Below are 20,632 nucleotides of genomic sequence, written 5' to 3' on the forward strand. Positions count from 1 at the left end.
TAAATTTTGCTGGTTGGCTTATCAGTGAGTTGTTAAGTTCTTTATATATTCTTAATAAAAGTCCTTTGTAAGACACACCTAGTGTGAGTATTTTCTCCCAGTCCAAGGCTTGTCTTTCATTCTCTTAACAAAACATATTTAGAAGAACAAAAGATTTTAATTTTGATGAAGTCCAATTAGCAGTTTTTATAGTTCTTGCTTTTTGTGACTTAAGAAAACTTTGTCTACCCCAAGGTCACAAAGATTTCTTCTAGGTTTTCTTTTCAGTTCAGTTCAGTCACTCAGTCGTGTCTGACTCTTTGTGACCCTACGGACTGCAGCATGCCAGGCTTCCCTGTCCATCACCAACTTCCTGGAGCTTACTCAAACTCATGTCCATCAAGTCGGTGATGCCATCCAACCATCTCATCCTCTGTCATCCCATTCTCCTCCTGCCTTCAAACTTTCCTAGAATCAGGGTCTTTTCCAGTGAGTCAGTTCTTTGCATCAGATGGCCAAAGTATTGGGAGTTTCAGCTTCAGTATCAGTACTTCCAATGAAGATTCAGGACTCATTTCCTTTAGGATGGACTGGTTGGATTTCCTTGCAGTCCAAGAGTCTTCTCAACACCACAATTCAAAAGCATCAATTCTTCGGCACTCAGCTTTCTCAGTGATCCAACTCTCACATCCATACGTGACTACTGGAAAAACCATAGCTTTGACTAGACAGACCGTTGTTGGCAAAGTAATGCCTCTGCTTTTAATATGCTGTCCTAGTTGGTCATAGCTTTTCTTCCAACGAGTAAGTGCCTTTTAATTTCATGACTGCAGTTACCATCTGCAGTGATTTTGGAGCCCAAGAAAATAAAGTCTGTTACTGTTTCCAGTGTTTCCCTATCTATTTGCCATGAAGTGATGGGACTGGGTGCCATGATCTTAGTTTTCCGAATGTTGAGTTTTAAGCCAACTTTTTCACTCTCTCTCTTTCACTTTCATCAAGAGGCTCTTTAGTTCTTCTTCACTTCTGTCATAAGGGTGGTGTTATCTCCATATCTGAGGTTATTGATATTTCTCCCAAGTTTACAAAAATGGTAACATTTCACTTTTACATTTAGGTCTGTGATCCATTATTAAATAAGCTTTGTGTAGGCTACATGTCAGATTTTACTGTTCTCCATACGGACATCCAGTTGTCCCAACACCATTTGTTGTAAACGTTTTCTTTTCACTGCTGAATTGCTTTATCAAAAAATCAAGTGACCATTTATGTGTACGTCTATTTCTGGACTCTGCTGCTTTCCATTTATCTGTCTGTCTGTCCTTTTCACCTTTACCACACTGTCTTGATTACTGTAGCTTTATAGTGAGTCTTGAAATCAGTAATGTGAGTCCTTCAAGCTTGTTCTTCCTTTTTAAAATCAGTTTGCTTACTATTTACAATAGCCAAGTCATGGAAACAACCTAATTGTCCATCAACAGATAAATGGATAAAGATATGGTGTACACACACACACACACACAGGAATACTACTCAGTCATAAAAAAAGAATAAAATAATGCCATTTGCAGCAAACATGCATGGGCCTAGAGATTATCATACTAAGTGAAGTCTGAAAGAAAAAGACAAATGTTATATGGTATCACTGACATGTATAATCTAAAATATGATACAATGAACTGATTTACAAAATAGAAACAGACTCACAAGCATACAAAATAAACTCAGCATTACAAAACAGGGAAAGAAGGGATAAATTAGGAGTCTGGGATTAGCAGATACAAACTATTATGCATAAAATAGGTAAGTAAGGACCCATTGTAGAGCACAGGGAACTATACTCAAAATCTTGTAATAAACTATAATAGTAAAGAACATATATATATTACATATATACAGCATGCCAGGCTTCCCTGTCCTTCACTGTCTCCCAGAGTTTGCTGAAGTTCATGTCCACTGAGTCAGTGATATGTAACCATCTCATCCTCTGTACCTCCTTCTCCTGCCCTCAATCTTTCCCAGCATCAGGGTCTTTTCCAATGAGTCAGTTCTTCTCCTCAGATGGCCAAAGTATTAGAGCTTCAGCTTTAACATCAGTTCTTCTGGTGAATATTCAGGGTTGATTTCCTTAGTATTTCTAGAAGTATGTTTGTTTAAATCATGAATGGGGTGTTGAATTTTTGTCAAATAGTTTTTCTGAATTTACGAAGGTAATGCTATGTGTTTTCTCCTTTACCCTGTTAATATGTAGATTATATTCCTTGATTTTCAAGTGTTAACACAACTTTGCATTACTGAGATAAATCCTACTTGATAATAATGCATTATTCTTTTTGTTAGTACATTAAATTTGCTAATATAAGTTAGCTACAATCTCTGATGCTAAATTATTTATGTTGTGCTAGGTTGTCGAACGGAGAAGGCAATGGCATCCCACTCCAGTACTCTTGCCTGGAAAATCCCATGGATGGAGGAGCCTGGTGGGCTACAGTCCATGGGGTCGCTAAGAGTCGGGCACAACTGAACGACTTCACTTTGACTTTTCACTTTCATGCATTGGAGAAGGAAATGGCAACCCACTCCAGTGTTCTTGCCGGAGAATCCCATGGACGGAGGAGCCTGGTGGGCTGCTGTCTATGGGGTCGCACAGAGTCGGACACGACTGAAGCGACTTAGTAGCAGCAGCAGCAGCAGCAGGTTGTCGAAGGTATCCGAAAAACACTTCTCAGTATAGGTTTCAGATTTCAACTTTAACTATAGAGTCACAAAAAATAATAGTGATCATAATGATAACTGTGTCTGCTAACTACAAAACAGCCATTATGCCGAGGGCTTTACATACATAGTCTCATCTAACCTAATAACACTCTATGAAGTATTATTATCCCCACTTGACAAATGTGAAAACCAAGGTTCAGGGAAGTTAGAAACTTTATCCAAAATCTCACAACTAGCAAGTAACTGGAGGAGCTGGAATTTGGTCTCAGGTTGATTGATTCCAGAGACTAAGTTCCTTTGCTGTAGCAAAAGTCACTCAGTCGTGTCTGACTCTTCGAGATCCCATGGACTATACAATCCATGGAATTCTCCAGGCCAGAATACTGGAGTGGGTAGCCCTTTCCTTCTCCAGGGGATCTTCCTAACTCAGGGAACGAAATCCAGGTCTCCCATATCGCAGGCGGATTCTTTACCAGCTAAGCCACAGATCAGATCAGATCAGTCACTCAGTCGTGTCCGACTCTCTGCCACCCCATGAATTGCAGCACACCAAGCCTCCCTGTCCATCACCAACTCCAGGAGTTCACTCAGACTCACGTCCATCAAGTCAGTGATGCCATCCAGCCACCTCATCCTCTGTCGTCCCCTTCTCCTCTTGCCCCCAATCCCTCCCAGCATCAGAGTCTTTTCCAATGAGTCAACTCTTCGCATGAGGTGGCCAAAGTACTGGAGTTTCAGCTTTAGCATCATTCCTTCCAAAGAAATCCTAGGGCTGATCTCCTTCAGAATGGACTGGTTGGATCTCCTTGCAGTCCAAGGGACTCTCAAGAGTCTTCTCCAACACCACAGTTCAAAAGCATCAATTCTTCGGCGCTCAGCCTTCTTCACAGTCCAATTCTCACATCCATACATGACCACAGGAAAAACCATAGCCTTGACTAGACGAAACCTTTGTTGGCAAACTAATGTCTCTGCTTTTGAATATGCTATTTAGGTTGGTCATAACTTTCCTTCCAAGGAGTAAGTGTCTTTCAATTTCATGGCTGCAGTCACCATCTGTAGTGATTTTGGAGCCCAGTAAAATAAAGTCTGACACTGTTTTCACTGTTTCCCCATCCATTTCCCATGAAGTGATGGGACCAGATGCCATGATCTTCGTTTTCTGAATGTTGAGCTTTAAGCCCACTTTTTCACTCTCCACTTTCACTTTCATCAAGAGACTTTTTAGTTCCTCTTCACTTTCTGCCATAAGGGTAGCGTCATCTGCATATCTGAGGTTATTGATATTTCTCCCGGCAATCTTGATTCCAGCTTGTGTTTCTTCCAGTCCAGCGTTTCTCATGATGTACTCTGCATATAAGTTAAATAAACAAGGTGACAATATACAGCCTTGACGAACTCCTTTTCCTATTTGGAACCAGTCTGTTGTTCCACAAGGGAAGCCCAATAACTGAAGTGGGTAGCCTATCCCTTCTCCAGTGGATCTTCCCAAGCCAGGAATTGAACTGGGTCTCCTGCATTGCAGGAGGATTCTTTACCAAGTGAGCTATCAGGGAAGTCTTTTGCTATAGTGCTTCATCAAATAATCTCTAATAGTTTTTCTTCATACATAAGTCAAAGTAAAAAAAAAAAAAGGTTAGAATACCAATAATCTCTCTGGGAAGCCACTAAAATTTAAGATTAAATGAGTACTATGTAGACATAACATACAATAAATAAATTCATATGGAAGATACACTCAAGAAAGCAAAAGAACATTATACAATCCAGGATTTTACACAATTTGAGATTTTACAGAATTCATGGTTATACAATGTTACTAACTGAAAAATAAAACACTCAGTACCTGATGAGATCTATAGGCTGGCCTTCCTAAAATCTTATTTAATAGTGATTATTTGTTAAAACCTTAAGTTCTGAAATCTATAGGAAACAAAAAACTGCAAAGGTTCTTTGAGTAAAAGTAGAAAATACGAGGGAGGTAATTATATTCTAAGTTAAATAACTCAGCATTTATCGAGCATCTACTACATACCCATACTGTCTAGAAGGTAAGGTATAGATTATATAACTTTAACACATGAGTCTACCTTAAAGAAATTTATATTCTATTTAAGCACCCAAAATAATTAATGTAATGTCAATATTACATAAAAAAACAAGATGTAATGTCAACACAGAACAGTTAAGCAATATACTGTACTGGAAGTATTAGCTGTATGAAAGACTGTAGAGGGGATTATCAGTAGATGGCTACAGAAATCAGGGAAGGGCATCAGAAAGTTGAAACCTGAGCTGAAAGTCTGGGTCTTCTGGAAATTCCAAAGCTACTTTCTCAATCCTCATTTGTAGGTATTTATTTTCACTGTTGGCACCAAAATAAAATAAACAGAAGGTATACTAAAAGGGAGAAAAGAGGAAATTCCAAACACAGATGTAATATACTGCATGTAGACCCAGATTTGATCTCTGGGTTGGAAAGATCCCCTGGAGAAGGGAATGGCTACCCACTCCAGTAGTCTTGCCTGCAGAATCCCATGGACAGAGAAGTCTGGTAGGCTAATAAGTCCATGGGGTCACAAAGAGTCAGATATGACTGAACGACTAACACTTTATACAAACTTTTAATGAAATAGTTTAAAAAAATAATTTTACATAAAATGGTATAGGAAATAATATAAATACTATGAACACCCATGTACCCACTATGTAGATTTAAAACATTAAGTCTGCCATATCTGTTTCAAATATTTTTAAAGAACTAGAATGTTACAATTATAATTGAAGACAGCCTCCATCCTTTTCCTTCATCCCAGGGGTAATTAGTACCATTAAGTATTTGTGTATCCTTCCCAATGTCAATTTCTTTATATATATATATATATATAATTTTGCTTAAATATATTTATACACAATATATTTAAAAATTTTAGAAGGAAATGGCAACCTACTCCAGTATTCTTGCCTAGAGAATCCCAGGGACAGAGGAGCCTGGTGGGCTTTCATCTATGGGGTCACACAGAGTCAGACACGACTGATGCGACTTAGCAGCAGCAGCAGCATAGAACTGAGGGGCTGGGAATGGATGGCTAGGGAGGTGACAGCTTAAAGATATGGGGTTTCTTTTTGAGATTAAAATGTTCTAAATGGTGATGGTTGCATATATCTGCGAATATGTCTAAAAACCATTGAATCATATACTTTAAATGGGTGCATTGTATGATGTCAATTATATCTCAATAAAACCTTTTTTAAGTTTAAAAAAATTTTATATATGTATCATACTCTGTATCCTTTTGTAAGGATACATTGTATCCTTTTTTTTAAAGCTCCACAGGTGATTCTGTTTGGTAACCAGAGTTCAGAATCATCATTCTAAGCCTTTATACATTTATCCAAGAAAGTTTTTAGTGCTCCCAAATTGCCAACACATTTTAACCTAGTTTTTGCCCTGAGACAGTTGCTGTTAGATTACCTGGATTGCCGGGGGAAAAAAAAATCTACTGTACAATGCTTTCAACTCAGAAGCAAAAACCCTAATCAAATCAAGTTTATATATGATTCAAGACAATAACCAAACTATAAAAATGAGTTTCTGAAGGGGACGGGTGTGGCAACAGAGGGGTAGTAACACAAGAGTCTTGTGGTGGTGATTCAGTTGAGTATCTTGATTGTGGTTGTAGCTATAAACATGTGAAACTGCATACAGCTACACACACACACATATACACACACACACACAAATCCGTGTATAACTGGTGAAACTTGAATAAGCTCTCTGGATCGTGCCAATGTCAATATCTTAATTTTGGTACAGTACTTTGGCAGTGTGGGATAGTGACACTGTGGAAGAGACCTAGGTGAGGGTGCATAGGACTTTCCTGTACATTTCTTTGCAACATCCTGTAAATCTAAAATTATCAAAAAAAAAATTTAATAAATTTTTAAAACTAAGTTCCTACAGTACACTGAAAAAATTCTGCAGCCTTTTCGTGGTCAAATTCAATTCAATACACTGCTTTAATATACATCCACTACATAAATGATACATATTTTCATATGCCTAACATCTGATGCAGAACTGCATTAAAGAGAAAGACCACATTGGTGACAACCACGTTAATCCTGTAGAAGTATCGGAGATAAACCTTAAAAGTTATTGGCTTTTAAGCTATTATTTTTAGATTATTGTGTGGTCTTATCCTCATGGGACACTAGGATTTACCTAAATAGCTGTCTCCGTTCACTGCAAATAACCCTGCTTTCATTCCTATTTTAAGCCAACAAGCCTGCCCTACTTTTGCAGCTTATTTCCTAATCTCCTCACCTGCCTTTCCAATCATGAACCAGTTAAACACTGCTTGCCTGGAAAATCCCATGGACGGAGGGGCCTGGTGGGCTGCAGTCCATGGGGTCACTAGGAGACAGACACGACTGAGCGACTTCACTTTATTTTTTCACTTTCATGCATTGGAGAAGGTAATGGCAACCCACTCCAGTGTTCTTGCCTGGAGAATCCCAGGGATGGGGGAGCTTGGTGGGCTGCCGTCTGTGGGGTCGCACAGAGTTGGACACGACTGAAGCGCCACAGCAGCAGCAGCAGCAAGAGGTTATATTAACTATTATTAGTGAAAGTGGTATGTACATTTCAGGTCCTTTTATAACTGATCAGAACAAATTTTATTTCAATAATCGGATATCACTCTTTCAGATTATTCTCTCTGTTCTTTGATAGTCACTGAACTCACCTGTCTTAAAGAAACCATAACTTTACAGTGATCCTATGTGTTCAATAAAACTTGCACAATAGTAAAAACAACAACAACTAACTTACTTTCATGAATAAGTCCACCAATTACCTTTATTACTCTGGCCCTTCATTAAAACTATCCTATTTTATTTTTAAACTTCCACAAAGCCTTAAGTCACAAGAATAAAAGGTACCAAGGCATACATACAAAAAAAAAAACCAAAAACCTCCCACAAATTAAGTCTTACCTAGTGGGGCCACCGATCAACCGTTAAAGTTTAAACTTGAAAGGATTATCAATTTATAGAGTGAAGGGGGCAAACATTTCTTACCAGATATAGTCTATGGTTTAGTCATCTGCTCTTCCCGGTGGTATTAGTCATAGGAAGCTCCACAGTTCTAATTTTCTGTTACATTTTTGGGAAATTATCACAGGCTATACTGAGTACTTTTTAAGACAGTAATTAAGCTTCTGAGTATAACCAAAAATATGTTGCTTATAGTAAGAACTCACCAAATATCTGTTTCTGAACACATGATTTCCAAATTCTATCTATACTATAGAAAAGGAAATTTTCACTATTTTGACTAAGCATTTATGTTCTTTCAAAAGCTAGGGACACTAAAGTTGGAAAACACAAAATATAACACTGTTAAGCTATCATTGCACATATACCACTTAAAATCAAACAGATCTGGGGCCAAATCTCACCAAGATTCAAGAATTCATTTAATAAAGAATAGTTAACATTTATTAAGCACCCACTATGGGCAATATGCTGAGCACTTTATATAATAAGAAATATAATCTTTAAATTCTGAGGTAGGTACTGTTATCTCCCATTTTTAAATTAAAACAAGGAAAAGAAATCACACAGCTAGTAATTAGCAGTTCCCATGCTCTTTTCTACACTGTCTTCAGTAAAGTTAAGTTTCTTAGGCTTTCACTTAGACATTTACTAAGCACCTATGGTCTAGGCACTGAATTCAGCATTAAGAATACACAGTTCTTGGAAACTTCCCTGGCAGTCCAGTGATTAAGACTCTACCTTCCAATGCAGTGGGTGCAGGTTGAATCCCTGGTCAGGGAGCTAAGATCCCACATGCCTTGGGGCTAAAAAACCAGAAGATAAAACAGAAGCAATACTGTAACAAATTCAATAAAGACTTTAAAAACTGGTCCACATCAAAAAAATTAAAAAAAAAAAAAAATACAGTTCTTGCACTTCAAAAAAACAGTTTAAAACAAAGAATAAATTAGAAAGAGTTTCTAATTAGAAATTATAATGAACAAAGAACATTAAAATATTTTCAGAAATTTGTAAAGCAAGTGAAAGTGTTCATGGGAGCATGTAGGAGGCAAATATCTCATTCTTCTGATGAGGATGAGAGCAGCTAATACATACTGAGCATTTACCAAGTGCCTGTCACTGCACTCTATGGAGTTTATTTAATCCTTATAACTATCTGGCTTTCCTGGTGGTTCAGCGGTAAAAAATCTGATTCAGGTTCAATTCCTGGGTCAGGAAGACCCCCTGGAAAAGGAAATGGCTTCCCACTCCAATATTCTTGCCTGGGAAATCCCATGGATAGAGGAGCCTGGCGGGCTACAGTCCATGGGATTGTAAGAGTCGGACACGACTCAGCAACTAAACCACCACCACCATCCTACAAGCTAAGTTTTATCGTCCTTCTTCCTCAAATAGGGAAACTGAGGTAAAACAAAGGTAAGTGATTTGTCCAAGGTTATGCAGATACTAAAAGAAGCCGAATTTGAATCATTCATCTGACTTCAAAGCCCAAGTTCTAAGATAATTACTCATACAGCCTCCTAGTAAAGGAGAAAAAGTTTCTCAGCTGTCCTCTTGGCTAAATCCTGAAAGATAAATAGGAATTAGTCATGTTAGGGGACAAGATTTTATATAGAAGTGGTGCAAAGAATCCTTTCACAGATACAGCACGGCATGGGATTCTAGGGGCAACAAGGAGCAGGAACGTAGGTTCGGGAGGGGGTGTGAAATAAGGAGGAAGTAACACAAGGTTAGAGGCTAAGCACGAGGGAAACTTCCGCATCAGCAAAGCTGAAGTTTACCCTACGGGCTGCAAGAGTTCATGAAGGATTTCAAGCACAAAAAAGATTCTTTATATTATCCAAGGATCATGATGGCAGCATGAGATTAGATTAAATCGCCCTAGCAAGAGGCTACAGCACAGTATTAATATAAGCAAGAAGTGAGAGAGGAAGATGAAGCAGTAGCTTTTGTAGAAACCAGAAGTCCACAGAACTAAGTCTGATAGAATGGGATATGACATGTAAGGGACAGGAAAGAGTCTGGCCTGATTCCCAGGCTTGTCATCTGAGCCAGTGACTGAATGCTAAGTGGTGTGATTAACAGGGATGGGAAATATACTTAGGAAATCCTTCCCATCTTCTCTGCTTCTTAGTCCTTTTTAATATTTATTTTATCTCTCTACCACTTTTCTCACTTCAGTCTCCCCAAAAAATAAAACAAGTCTGTCACAATATCTGTTTGGGTAATGTTTGAATGTTCCATAATTCTGAATTACATTTATAAGTCGATTAAGCCTGTTTGTTTGTTTTTAACACATAGCCATCAAAATAATCTTGCTTTCTCCTTAATGGAATCACTGCCAACTGATCACTGACAGTTTTCAGTTGCCCCTCATCCTTCTCCTCTCCTTCATCAGGCCGCTTCCCTTCTCTGAACTTATTCACCCCTCCTCTCAATCTCTTAGTCAAGTACACTTTGTTTCTCCATCTTTACTTCTGCATGTTCTTCCATGCCCGACTGTGTAGCTGCAACCACCTCTTTTCCTACTAAACAAGTAGCCATCACTCCACATCAGCTGTATGTGCTTTAAAACTCATGTTCTAAACAAAACTCGTGTTCCTCTCTTCAGCATGCCTTCACTGGGCCACCACTGCATCCTCAATTGACAGTACCTTTCCCGAGTCTGGTTACTGGAGGCATCTCTTAATTGTACTCTTTTTTTCTCTCTCCAACTTTATATTTTGAAACACTGAAATTCTATCAAAAAGTGAAAGAATACTAAGATGAATATCCATTTGCTCTTCACCCATATTCACCACTGGACTTCCCAGAGGTGCTAAAGAACCTGCCTGCCAAAGCAAGAGACGCAAGAGACACGGGTTCGATACCTGGGTCAGGAAGATCCCCTGGAAAAGAGAATGGCAACCCACTCCAGTATCCTTGCCTGGAGAATTCCATGGACAGAGGAGCTACAGCCCATTGGGTCACAAAGAATCCAACACAACTGAAGCGACTGAGCACATACCACGGTAAACATTTTGCCACTTTTGCTTTCTCTTTTAACAAATAGATTTCTTTTTCCTAAACCATTTGAAACCAAACTGCAGACATCATGACATTTCAACTAAATGCTTCATCAGGTATCACCTCAGAATAGGAACATTATCCTTTATAACCACAATAGCCTATCACATACCCAAGACATTTAATTTTGAATTTCTATATCTAATACATACTCCATATTCAAATTTGCCCAGTTGTCCTAAAAATGTCCTCTATGGCTTATTCATCTTCCCCATCCAGCCTTGGCACTGTACTTGACTGCCATTTCTCTTTCATCTTCTTTCATCTAGAATACTCCTCTTGCCTTTTAAATTTTTCATCACTGTGACATTTTTGAAAAGTTCAGACCATTTGTCTTACAGAAAGTCCCATAAGTTGGATTTGTCTGATTATTTACTATAACTAGATACAGGTTAAATATTTTTAACAAGGGTTACAGGTGGCTCAGTTGTAAAGAATCCACCTGCAATGCAAGAGATGTGGGTTCAATCCCTGGGTCAGGTAGATCCCTGGAGAAGGAAATGGCAACCCACTCCAGTATTCCTGCCTGGGAAATCCCAGGGACAGAGGAGCTTGGTGGGCTACAGGCCGGGGGGCACAAAGAATCAGGCTCAACCTAGTGATTAAATAACAATTATCTCCTAGTGCTTATTTCATTCAGAATTTCACTCTCTTGGGCTGACACTGTCTGGACATTGCACCAAAACATCATGACTTGTTAGCATTCAATAAATCTAATAACAATCATCAAAGATACATATTTCCTTGGCCAACTAGTATAGCATATTTTTCTGTCAATCAAGCTAGAGAGCCTAGTTACCAAGTTGTACCCTCTTCTAATAACAAAGACTCAAGAAACTAAAAGATTTCATGATAAAAATCCAGTTTGCCAACAAAATAAAACTGCATATAAGGAACCAAAGTTCTCTCTGCATACATTTGAATAATTAGGTAATTATAAAGATAACGAAATCAGATATGACTTAGGTTAGGATGAAATTTTTAGACCTCAGCTTTTTATCTTTGAATGAAGCTAAAATTTAACATAAAATATGTAAAAATAGAATGCTATATTCTATTAATGACTGCAACAAAGGATGATGATTAAAAAACACCTCTTTATTTCCATTAGTCCTTTAGCAATTCAGTTCAGTTCAGTCGCTCAGTCGTGTCCAACTCTGCGACCCCATGAATTGCAGCACGCCAGGCCTCCCTGTCCATCACAACTCCCTGAGTTCACTCAAACTGACCACCATCGAGTTGGTGATGTCATCCAGCCATCTCATCCTCTGTCATCCCCTTTTCCTCCTGCGCCCAATCCCTCCCAGCATGAGTCTTTTCCAATGAGTCAACTCCATGAGGTGGCCAAAGTACTGGAGTTTCAGCTTTAGCATCATTCCTTCCAAAGAACACCCAGGGCTGATCTCCTTTAGAATGGACTGGTTGGCTTTAGCAATTAAGTAGCACCAAAGCCCCAAAATGACTACAAATATAACAGAATTAGTTGAATAATTTTGTCTCTCACAGATATGCCTAAAAATTACTTTTCCCCCAAATGTTACTTTAATGGAAAGATACTCTGTTATCAAATACTGCTTAGGAAAAAGTTTTTAATCAATTCTTTAATTCACTTTAAGTAATGAGTCCTTCTGGCGCTAGTGGTAAAGAACCCGCCTGCCAGTGCAGAAGATGTAAGAGACAGGGGTTCGATCCCTGAGTCAGGAAGATACTCTGGAAGAGGGCCTGGTAACCACTCTGGTATCATTCATTGCCTAGAGAATCCCATGGACAGAGGAGCCTTGCGGGCTACGGGGCTACGTTCCATAGGATCGCAAAGAGTCAGGCACAACTGAAGTGACTTAACATGCACACAAGTCCTTAGCATTTGTCTCTCCCAACGATCCAATAGCTTTTTTTTTAACTCTACAGTAAAATGTGGTTACTTTATAGAAGAAAATTGTATTATCAAATGTCTGATATAAATAAGGCTTTCATCACAACCATTATCATACAGGTAAAAAGAACACCTTATTCCTGCTCAAAAAAAAAGAAATTAAGTGTTTAAATTAAGAGATCCTTTCTGAATTTTGAGACTTTCACTTAGACGTGTGAGTTTCAAATAGTCTTGGATGTCCAAGTGTTCAGATAGTTTGGCAGCTTATTAATTACAATGGTAAACTAAGCATAACTGAAATACTTTTGACAAGTTCAACAGATGTGTGCTATATGACTTGCTCACACTGAATATTTATCCTTGAAAAAATTTCTTCTAGGTTGGCACTGTATCAAATGATTGAAAATATAAAGGATCAAAATATGAATATGAGCACTTTCAAATCATTCTCATGTTGACTGAAACCATTATGAAAGGATTTAGGTAAAATTACCATATTTACATTAAAAGAAAATGAATTATTTGCACAATAAAAGGTTTAACATGACATATATTAAATTCAAAGCATACCAGTAGATGGAAATACAGCTGATCCTTGAATAAGGAGGCGCTGAAGGGTGCCAACACTGCACACACTCTAAAATCCACTACAACTTACAGTTAGCCCTCTGTATACACACAGGTGGTTTCTCCATACCCAAAGTTCCTCCCTGTCCATGGTTCTACATCCTCGGATTCAACCATCTTCAGATCATGTAGCACCATAGTATACTACTGAGAAGATCCACGTATAACTGGGCCTACAGTTCAAACCTGTGTTGCTCAAGGCTCAACTGTATGAAAAGTATTAATGAAAGTACAGTAATGAAAAGTATTAACAGCAGTTGCTTCTGTAAGGAATGAATATGAAGCCTTTGTTTTCTTCCCTTTTGCCTTTCACAATTTATAGGATTAAGTATATATTTACAAGAAAAAATAATTTTAACCCTTGGTAAATTCATTGTCATGATATGAAAATGGGAGAGGGAATGAACAGAAAATAAAAGAGGTATAAGTACCAGAGACAGAAGGGTTCAGGGTATACTTGTGGAAATAGTCATTTCTGGTCATACTACTCTTCTTAAAAAATTTTAAGAAAGCCGTGCGTGCGTGTGCGTGCCAAATCGCTTCAGTTGTGTCCAACTCTCTGTGACCCTATGCACTGTAGCCCCCTCCCCAGGCTCCTCTCTCCATGGGAATCTCCAGGCAAGAATAATGGAGTGGGTTGTCATTCCCTTCTCCAGGGGATCTTTCCAACCCAAGGATCGAACCTGTCTCATATATCTCCCGCATTGGCAGGCAGGTTCTTTACCACTAGAGTTACCTGGAAAGTCCAAGAAAGCCATAGCCACATCTAGTCCCAGTGCCAGAATATTAAAGAACCAGCAGTCTTCAAAGCGTGCTACAAATGACTGTACATTCTCTGACTATACAATTTACTTGAATTTCAAGAGAATGGGAGAACTGTATCAAAAAAGAAACCTGACTTCTGTTAAAATCCATTCAGCCACCAAATAACAGACTTAGACAATGCATTCTCCCTATCTGTCATGTAATGCCCAGTGAAATTTCCTTGTTGCTGCTGAAAAGATTCAGTCCAGAGGAATAAAAACTTTTTATAAAAATCACTGTCAAAGGAAAAAAAAAAAAAAAATCCCTCCAACAGGAAAAGAAACTTGGAAACCAGAAAAAAAAAAAAAATTAAGCTGAAAGATTTTCACAATTCAATTATTTGAGTTTCTGCTCCAGACACAAGTAGTGATGCTCTAGTGCATATGGACTGTTCTAGAAACTCACACATATATTAATTTTTAAAACAAAGAGGAAACAAATGAGCACCTATTGGGAGTACACTGCAGATGGCTCTCCATAAACATTTAATGAGTGAGTGAAATCATAAGAATTTTTATATTTTTTAAACACAAAATGAACACCTTCAACTGGGAGAGAAGAAACCAGCTGCCAGGGAATACAAGACAGACTGTATTATTGGTTTCCATGCTGTTATCCATGGGATTCCACCCAGATGTCCTTTATATTATAGAAGAGGTATTTTCCTCAGAACAGCTTCTTAACTTATAATTTCATATGCTTTCTGATATTTTTCAAATGGTTCATAATACTACACTGTCTTAAGCTTTTCACATCCATTATGTCATTTGCATGGCTGAGATGCTTGAGGAAGAAAGTATTATTAACTCTATTTTGCAGATGAGATTATTGAAGCAAAAAACAAACAAACAGGGTTTAACTAAAAACACAAGGTTAGAAAAAAAAAAAACAGGCAAGGTCACAAGTAAGCTTGAGAAGCAGGAGTAAAACCACAGGTCTAGTCCTTCATTTTAGGCAAGTTGCTGTTTAAAAAAGACACTTAAAATACAAATCACTCCCACCCACCCACTCTTCTCCACCATTCGCTCAAGCAAAACAATTAAGTAGACTTTAAAGTGAACAGGAAATGACAGAACCAAAAATAACTGGGGTGTGGTCTCACCTCTGAAAAAGATTTCCAGCTGTGAATAAATGCAAACAATTCTGGCCAGACAAGATAACATTAGATCAGATTTAGAACCCAATACAACCAGGGGACCTTAGCTATAAATACAGTGACACCTTACTTTCTTAGAATAAATCTCAATATTTCAAACTCAGGAAAATGTAGATAAAAAGCAAGGTAAGTCACCAAGAAGCCACAATTGCTGTGCTCAAGTTCTCATGCTCAAGTTTTTACATACTAGACAAACCCATACAATCTAAGGGCTTGAAATCATTCATGTTTCATTTCTTTAAGAGTAATCTGATAACACGCAGTCATTTATAGTTTCACCAAAAAACAAATGTGAATCATACAGACTATGAGGGTGTTCACTTAACTATGGGAATGCCTAGCAATAAGTCAGCACCTGCATATTAGCTGCATTTTATTTTACTTTACTTCTGCATTTAACGATTTGAAAGGGTCATTTTACAATGACCTTTGTATCTTTTATATCACTTCCTTTATAGCTTATTGCACGTTATGGTAGAAATTACGTGCTACAATGGCGATCAGAATTTGGGATCTGTAAAGGTCTGAGGACTACCACTAAGCTTCACTCAGATCCTATTTATTCTGACTTGACACACTATTCTGGTTTATCTGGTTTCCCTGCCTACTTCAGCTTATAAGTGGCAGATTAGAAGGGCATATTTTGACAGATAAAGAACAGTACTGAAGGAGATAAACTAAAAACAGACAAAAGCACTAAACTGGTATAGCAGTGAGGAGTCATTTTAGCACAGGAGGAAACTGCCAACACCCTTATATAGCAGAATGCACCGGCCATATTAACTGCATGGGACAGAAATTAATGTACATTATGATGACCTTGATTTATCCAAGAAGACTGTCTAATAGATTCTAAATCTTAAAGAGATGGTTATATACCCTTGATGAGTTATATACTATGAAAACTGATATTAAAATGATCAAAATAATTTAGCAGTTACAGGGCTGTCAGTTATATGACCAATTCTCTTAAATCCCCAATGATAGCAGACAAATGCTGAGGAGGTAAATCTCAAAAATCCCATTATATTTAATAAATATTATATAGTGTAGATAATTAACATTTATGAGCAACACTTTTGATGATGACTTTCTGGGTGGAAACTACATGATACATTAAAATTATATACTGCAGACAATCAACATTTATGATGCTTAATGTTTCTGGAGGTGGGGGGGCCCTAAGTTATAACTAAAACTCTTTTCCTTCATTGACCAATCATTTTTCTCCACTAAGAGAAAAATGTTTTTTCATCACCAATCTTGGTTTCTTTTCTCCATATAATTACCAAAATAAAAAAATAAAAGTATTTTAAGAGTTCTCCCCACTTACAACTAACCCCTTTATCTAGAGATCACTAACACACCTGGATCTTGGTATATTCCCTTCTTATAAAATAGTGCTTTCAAACCCAGTATTAAAACAGAGAGAAGAGTTGTACTTAAGTCTTATGTCTGAACAAAAGAAGCACATAAATTAGCGGTTATGCTTAAACCACTAATCTTAAGGGCAGAAACAACTACAACATAAGGAACACTTTAGTCGATGTTGGACACCTGAATCAGAGAATATCATTCTCCAAGTCTCTATGGCCAAAAAGAAAATAAAACGCCAACAATCATGTCAAGAGATCTGTAGATCCCTTTCAAATATCATAAAATGAATTTATTTGTATTTACTTCACTATATTCTTTCTTTTAGTAATAACAGTGACGTGATGATCTGGAGAAAGTGGGCTAAAAGGTACATGGTATTCATACTTAAAAAAGGTTGGGGAAGGGGCAAGAAATATCTGACCTTTCAGAAGAGGAGCGGCAGAAAGATCTGACTTGGAAGAGCCTTCTTAACACCCTGCCCACATCACCCTAGATGGCTTCCCCTCAGGTAAGAGACTAAAAAGATGGAGATCCAGACTCTTTAGGGGTTGACAGGATTAGAAACACCCACCCTGCCTGGAAATCCGACACTACTGGAGACAAACGAGCAATCCCCACCTAGCTACTGGTCCAGGTGCTACAGAAAACGCCCGGCGCCCCCGCCGGGCAGCCCCGGTGGGAATCCCCGCCTCCCGTCTCCCACACCCCCCTAGGTCCTCCTCCGGGATGGGCGCCGCCCGGGACCCCGCCGCCCCCCCGACTCCCGTCCTCGGCTCCTTCCCTCCCTCCGGCCCCGAGCCATCGCCCGGCCGAGGGCCGTTTCCCGCCGATCGACTGGAAGGCCTGGGCCGCTTGGCACCTTTGATGACGCGTTCGGTGGTGGAGAGGTGGAGGTTCCTCCCGGACATGATCCCCTCGGCCTCCTCCCGGTCCGGGGAGATCTCCAGACGTGCGCCCCCGCCTTCGCCTCCAGCGATCTCGGCTCCCCAGGGCCGGTCTACCGGCCGTGCCCCGGCGCCGCTTAATCAGGGCGGCCAAGGCACCAGAAGGAGGCGGCCGCAGCAGCCCGGCCTCGAATCCCACGGACACTATGCGGGCCCACTGACCGCTCCCTCCCGAGGCGCCGAGTCGGGAGCGCCCGCGACAGCAGATCGGGGAGGCTACGCGGGCAGCCGCGGCTGCGCGCGGCCGAGGCTCGTGCGCGCGCGCGCGCGCGCGCGCTGCCCCGACTCGGCACCTCCCCAACTTCCCTGCGGCGCGCGCGCCGCCGCCGCCGCGGTTAGCGCGCCGAGGCCTTGAGCTCGGCAAGTTTCCCCGGCAGCTCGGTCGCCTGACCTCCAGCCCCCGAGCAGTAGACAACCCCGGCTTTACCCTTCGCGCGGAGACCCCCGGACCCGCGCGGCTGCCCTCCGTACACGCGCCCTTCCTTCCTCTCCTCCAGCTTCCGAATGTCGGTCTTCCCCCTCTCCTCTGCCTGCCCTCCCCTCCAGCTCTGACTGCTTCTCAGCTGCCTGCGCCGCCCGGGCCTGGAGCACCTAACACCGGGCCCTGGTTCCCGCACCCAAAAGCCCAGCGGAACCGCGGCCATCTTGTGACCCGGCCCGAGCGTCCCGGCGGCTGTCTGGCGGAGCCGTGCGCATCCTGTCCGCCTGGGATCACCTTGCAGGGCGCCCTCGTCCTCCCAGACCTTCCCCACGGCGGGGCCTCCCTCCCTTTCCTCGGGGTCTCCCCTCCACTCTGTCTCTAGGAGTCGTTATCAGTTTGATCCAGCTCCTTCCCACAGCTTACCCTCCCCCCAGTCACCAAACCCATTTAAACCCCTGGTTTAAGTTGTCACATTTGTCGAGAGCACTTAGTATAGTGAGAACGATCGCGTGCATCCTAGTTCTAATCTAGTAGTGGGGGGTGGAGGGGGATGGTTTCCGAGTGGGTGGCTAAGAGCCCCCCCCACCCCCACACACAACCTGTCAGGTCCCACAGCCTCCTAGCTTCCTTTCCACTTGCCAGAAAGGGGACCGCAGCCCCCTCCAAGGAACCCCTGGGCCAGACCTCCTCTGTGTAGGGAACCGACCTGGAAGTTCTGCGTACCACCTACACAGCTGGAAGCAATCCTTCTTCCCCTTTGACACCCCGTCATTCTTACCATGGAAAACGATGGGCAAGTCTCCATAGAGTCTTAATAATCTGGCTCATCTCTAGATTAAAAACTGACCTTTTCTCTCCTTGAATTGCAAGCCTAGTATAGAAACTGTCTTCTAGTATAGTGCCTGGCAAAGACAAAAATATTTTGATTCTAGTCCTGATGGTGGAATGTTAAAACTGGGATCCAAGGAAGTATATGCAAATTACAGGGAAACCGATTTTAACAGTCACTGTGGTGGCCAGTGAGTAGTCATAAGTGGCTCTGTACATTTAAAGTAAATAAATATTTATTTCCTCAAGTGTACTAGCCACATTTGAAGCATTCAATAACTACCTGTGGCTAGTGACTATCTAATTGGATGTGGCAGAATAAGACCTAACGCAAAGAGCCATCTCACTGGAAAAGACCCTGATGCTGGGAAAGATTGCAGGCAAAATGAGAGGAGGGCAGAAGATGAGATAGATGGTTCCTTGGCATTATTGACTCCATGGACGTGAATCTGAGCAAACTCTGGAAGATAGTGAAGGACAGGGAAACCTGGCGTGCTGTAGTCCATGGGGTCTCAAAGAGTCAGACACGACTGAGTGACTGAACAATAACAACGGACTAGGACGCTTCCATCATCGCAGAAAGTTCTTTTGGACAGCTCCCAGCTAAAAGATTATAGAGCTTAACCCAAATCTCCTTTAACATAGATTTATGTAATGGGACCAACCTAGACAGCATATTAAAAAGCAGAGACGTTACTTTGCCAACAAAGGTCCGTCTAGTCAAAGGGAGAAGGGGACGACAGAGGATGAGATGGTTGGATGGCATCACTAACTCAATGGACGCGAGTTTGAGTAAACTCTGGAAGTTTGTGATGGACAGGGAAGCCTGGCATGCTGCAGTCCATGGGGTTGCAAAGAGTCGGACATGACTGAGTGACTGAACTGAACTGACTGATGTAATGGGAGGTGATCTGGGCATATACACTAGAGTCAGACCCCGAATTATGCTTTGCAGTTTTTTTTTTTTAATTGGAGGTTAATTGCTTTACAATGTGGTGTTAGTTTCTGCTGTATAAGGAAGTGAATCAGCTATATGTATAAATATATCCCTTCCCACTTGTGCCTCACTCCCACCCCACTCCCCCCATCCTACCCCTCTAGGTCATAGTGTATGAGCACAGAGCTGAACTTCTGTGCTATACGGAAGCTTCCCACTACCTATCTATCTTACACATCGTAGTGTACATATGTCAATCGTAATCACTCAATTCATGCCACCCTCCTCATCCCCACCTGAGTCCACATGTCCATTCTGTACAGCTGAATCTCTATTCCTGCCCTTGCCTTGCAGTTTTGACCTAAAGGCAATTCATGGCAACTCTAGCAAGGCAGAAGCACTTCAGGAACTGGACAGATTTTGGTTCTGAGTTCTTGGGTCTTGATTTCAGGCTTTCACCAGAGAGAATTGCTCAGAGATTCTGAGGAAGTTCTTCAACTATGAAGTAACCAGAGCTTCACACCTCTATCAAACAGATCAACTTTCTAGTGGTCAAAAATAAATTGGTTCCTGCAGCATGCTGCTGCTGCTAAGTCGCGTCAGTTGCGTCCAACTCTGTGCGACCTCATAGATGGCAGCCCACCAGGCTCCCCCGTCCCTGGGATTCTCCAGGCAAGAACACTGGAGTGGGTCGCTATTTCCTTCTCCAATGCATGAAAGTGAAAAATGAAAGTGAAGTCACTCAGTCGTGTCTGACTCTAGCGACCCCATGGACTACAGCCTACCAGGCTCCTCCATCCATGGGATTTTCCAGGCAAAAGTACTGGAGTGGGGTGCCATT

The 20,632-nt window shown here is 40.8% G+C and overlaps 1 protein-coding gene across 5 annotated transcripts in view; it reads right to left on the reverse strand.

Annotated features, from left to right (window-relative positions):
* Positions 1-18,264, reverse strand: part of PPP3CC (protein phosphatase 3 catalytic subunit gamma) — an 86,087-nt gene extending 67,823 nt beyond the window's left edge. For 4 of the 5 annotated variants that reach the window (XM_070375587.1, XM_014478093.2, XM_070375586.1 and 1 more), the window contains exon 1: positions 18,033-18,264. In XM_070375587.1, the coding sequence (XP_070231688.1) occupies positions 18,033-18,249 (217 nt within the window). In that variant the 5' untranslated portion in view covers positions 18,250-18,264. Of the gene's footprint in view, positions 1-17,520; positions 17,859-18,032 lie in introns of those variants that run through there. The other variant, XM_070375588.1, reaches the window with a different exon arrangement.
* Between the last annotated feature and the right edge of the window lie 2,368 nt (positions 18,265-20,632).

The sequence above is a fragment of the Bos mutus genome, chromosome 8 (genome assembly GCF_027580195.1).
Source record: "Bos mutus isolate GX-2022 chromosome 8, NWIPB_WYAK_1.1, whole genome shotgun sequence".
Taxonomy (NCBI): domain Eukaryota; kingdom Metazoa; phylum Chordata; class Mammalia; order Artiodactyla; family Bovidae; genus Bos; species Bos mutus.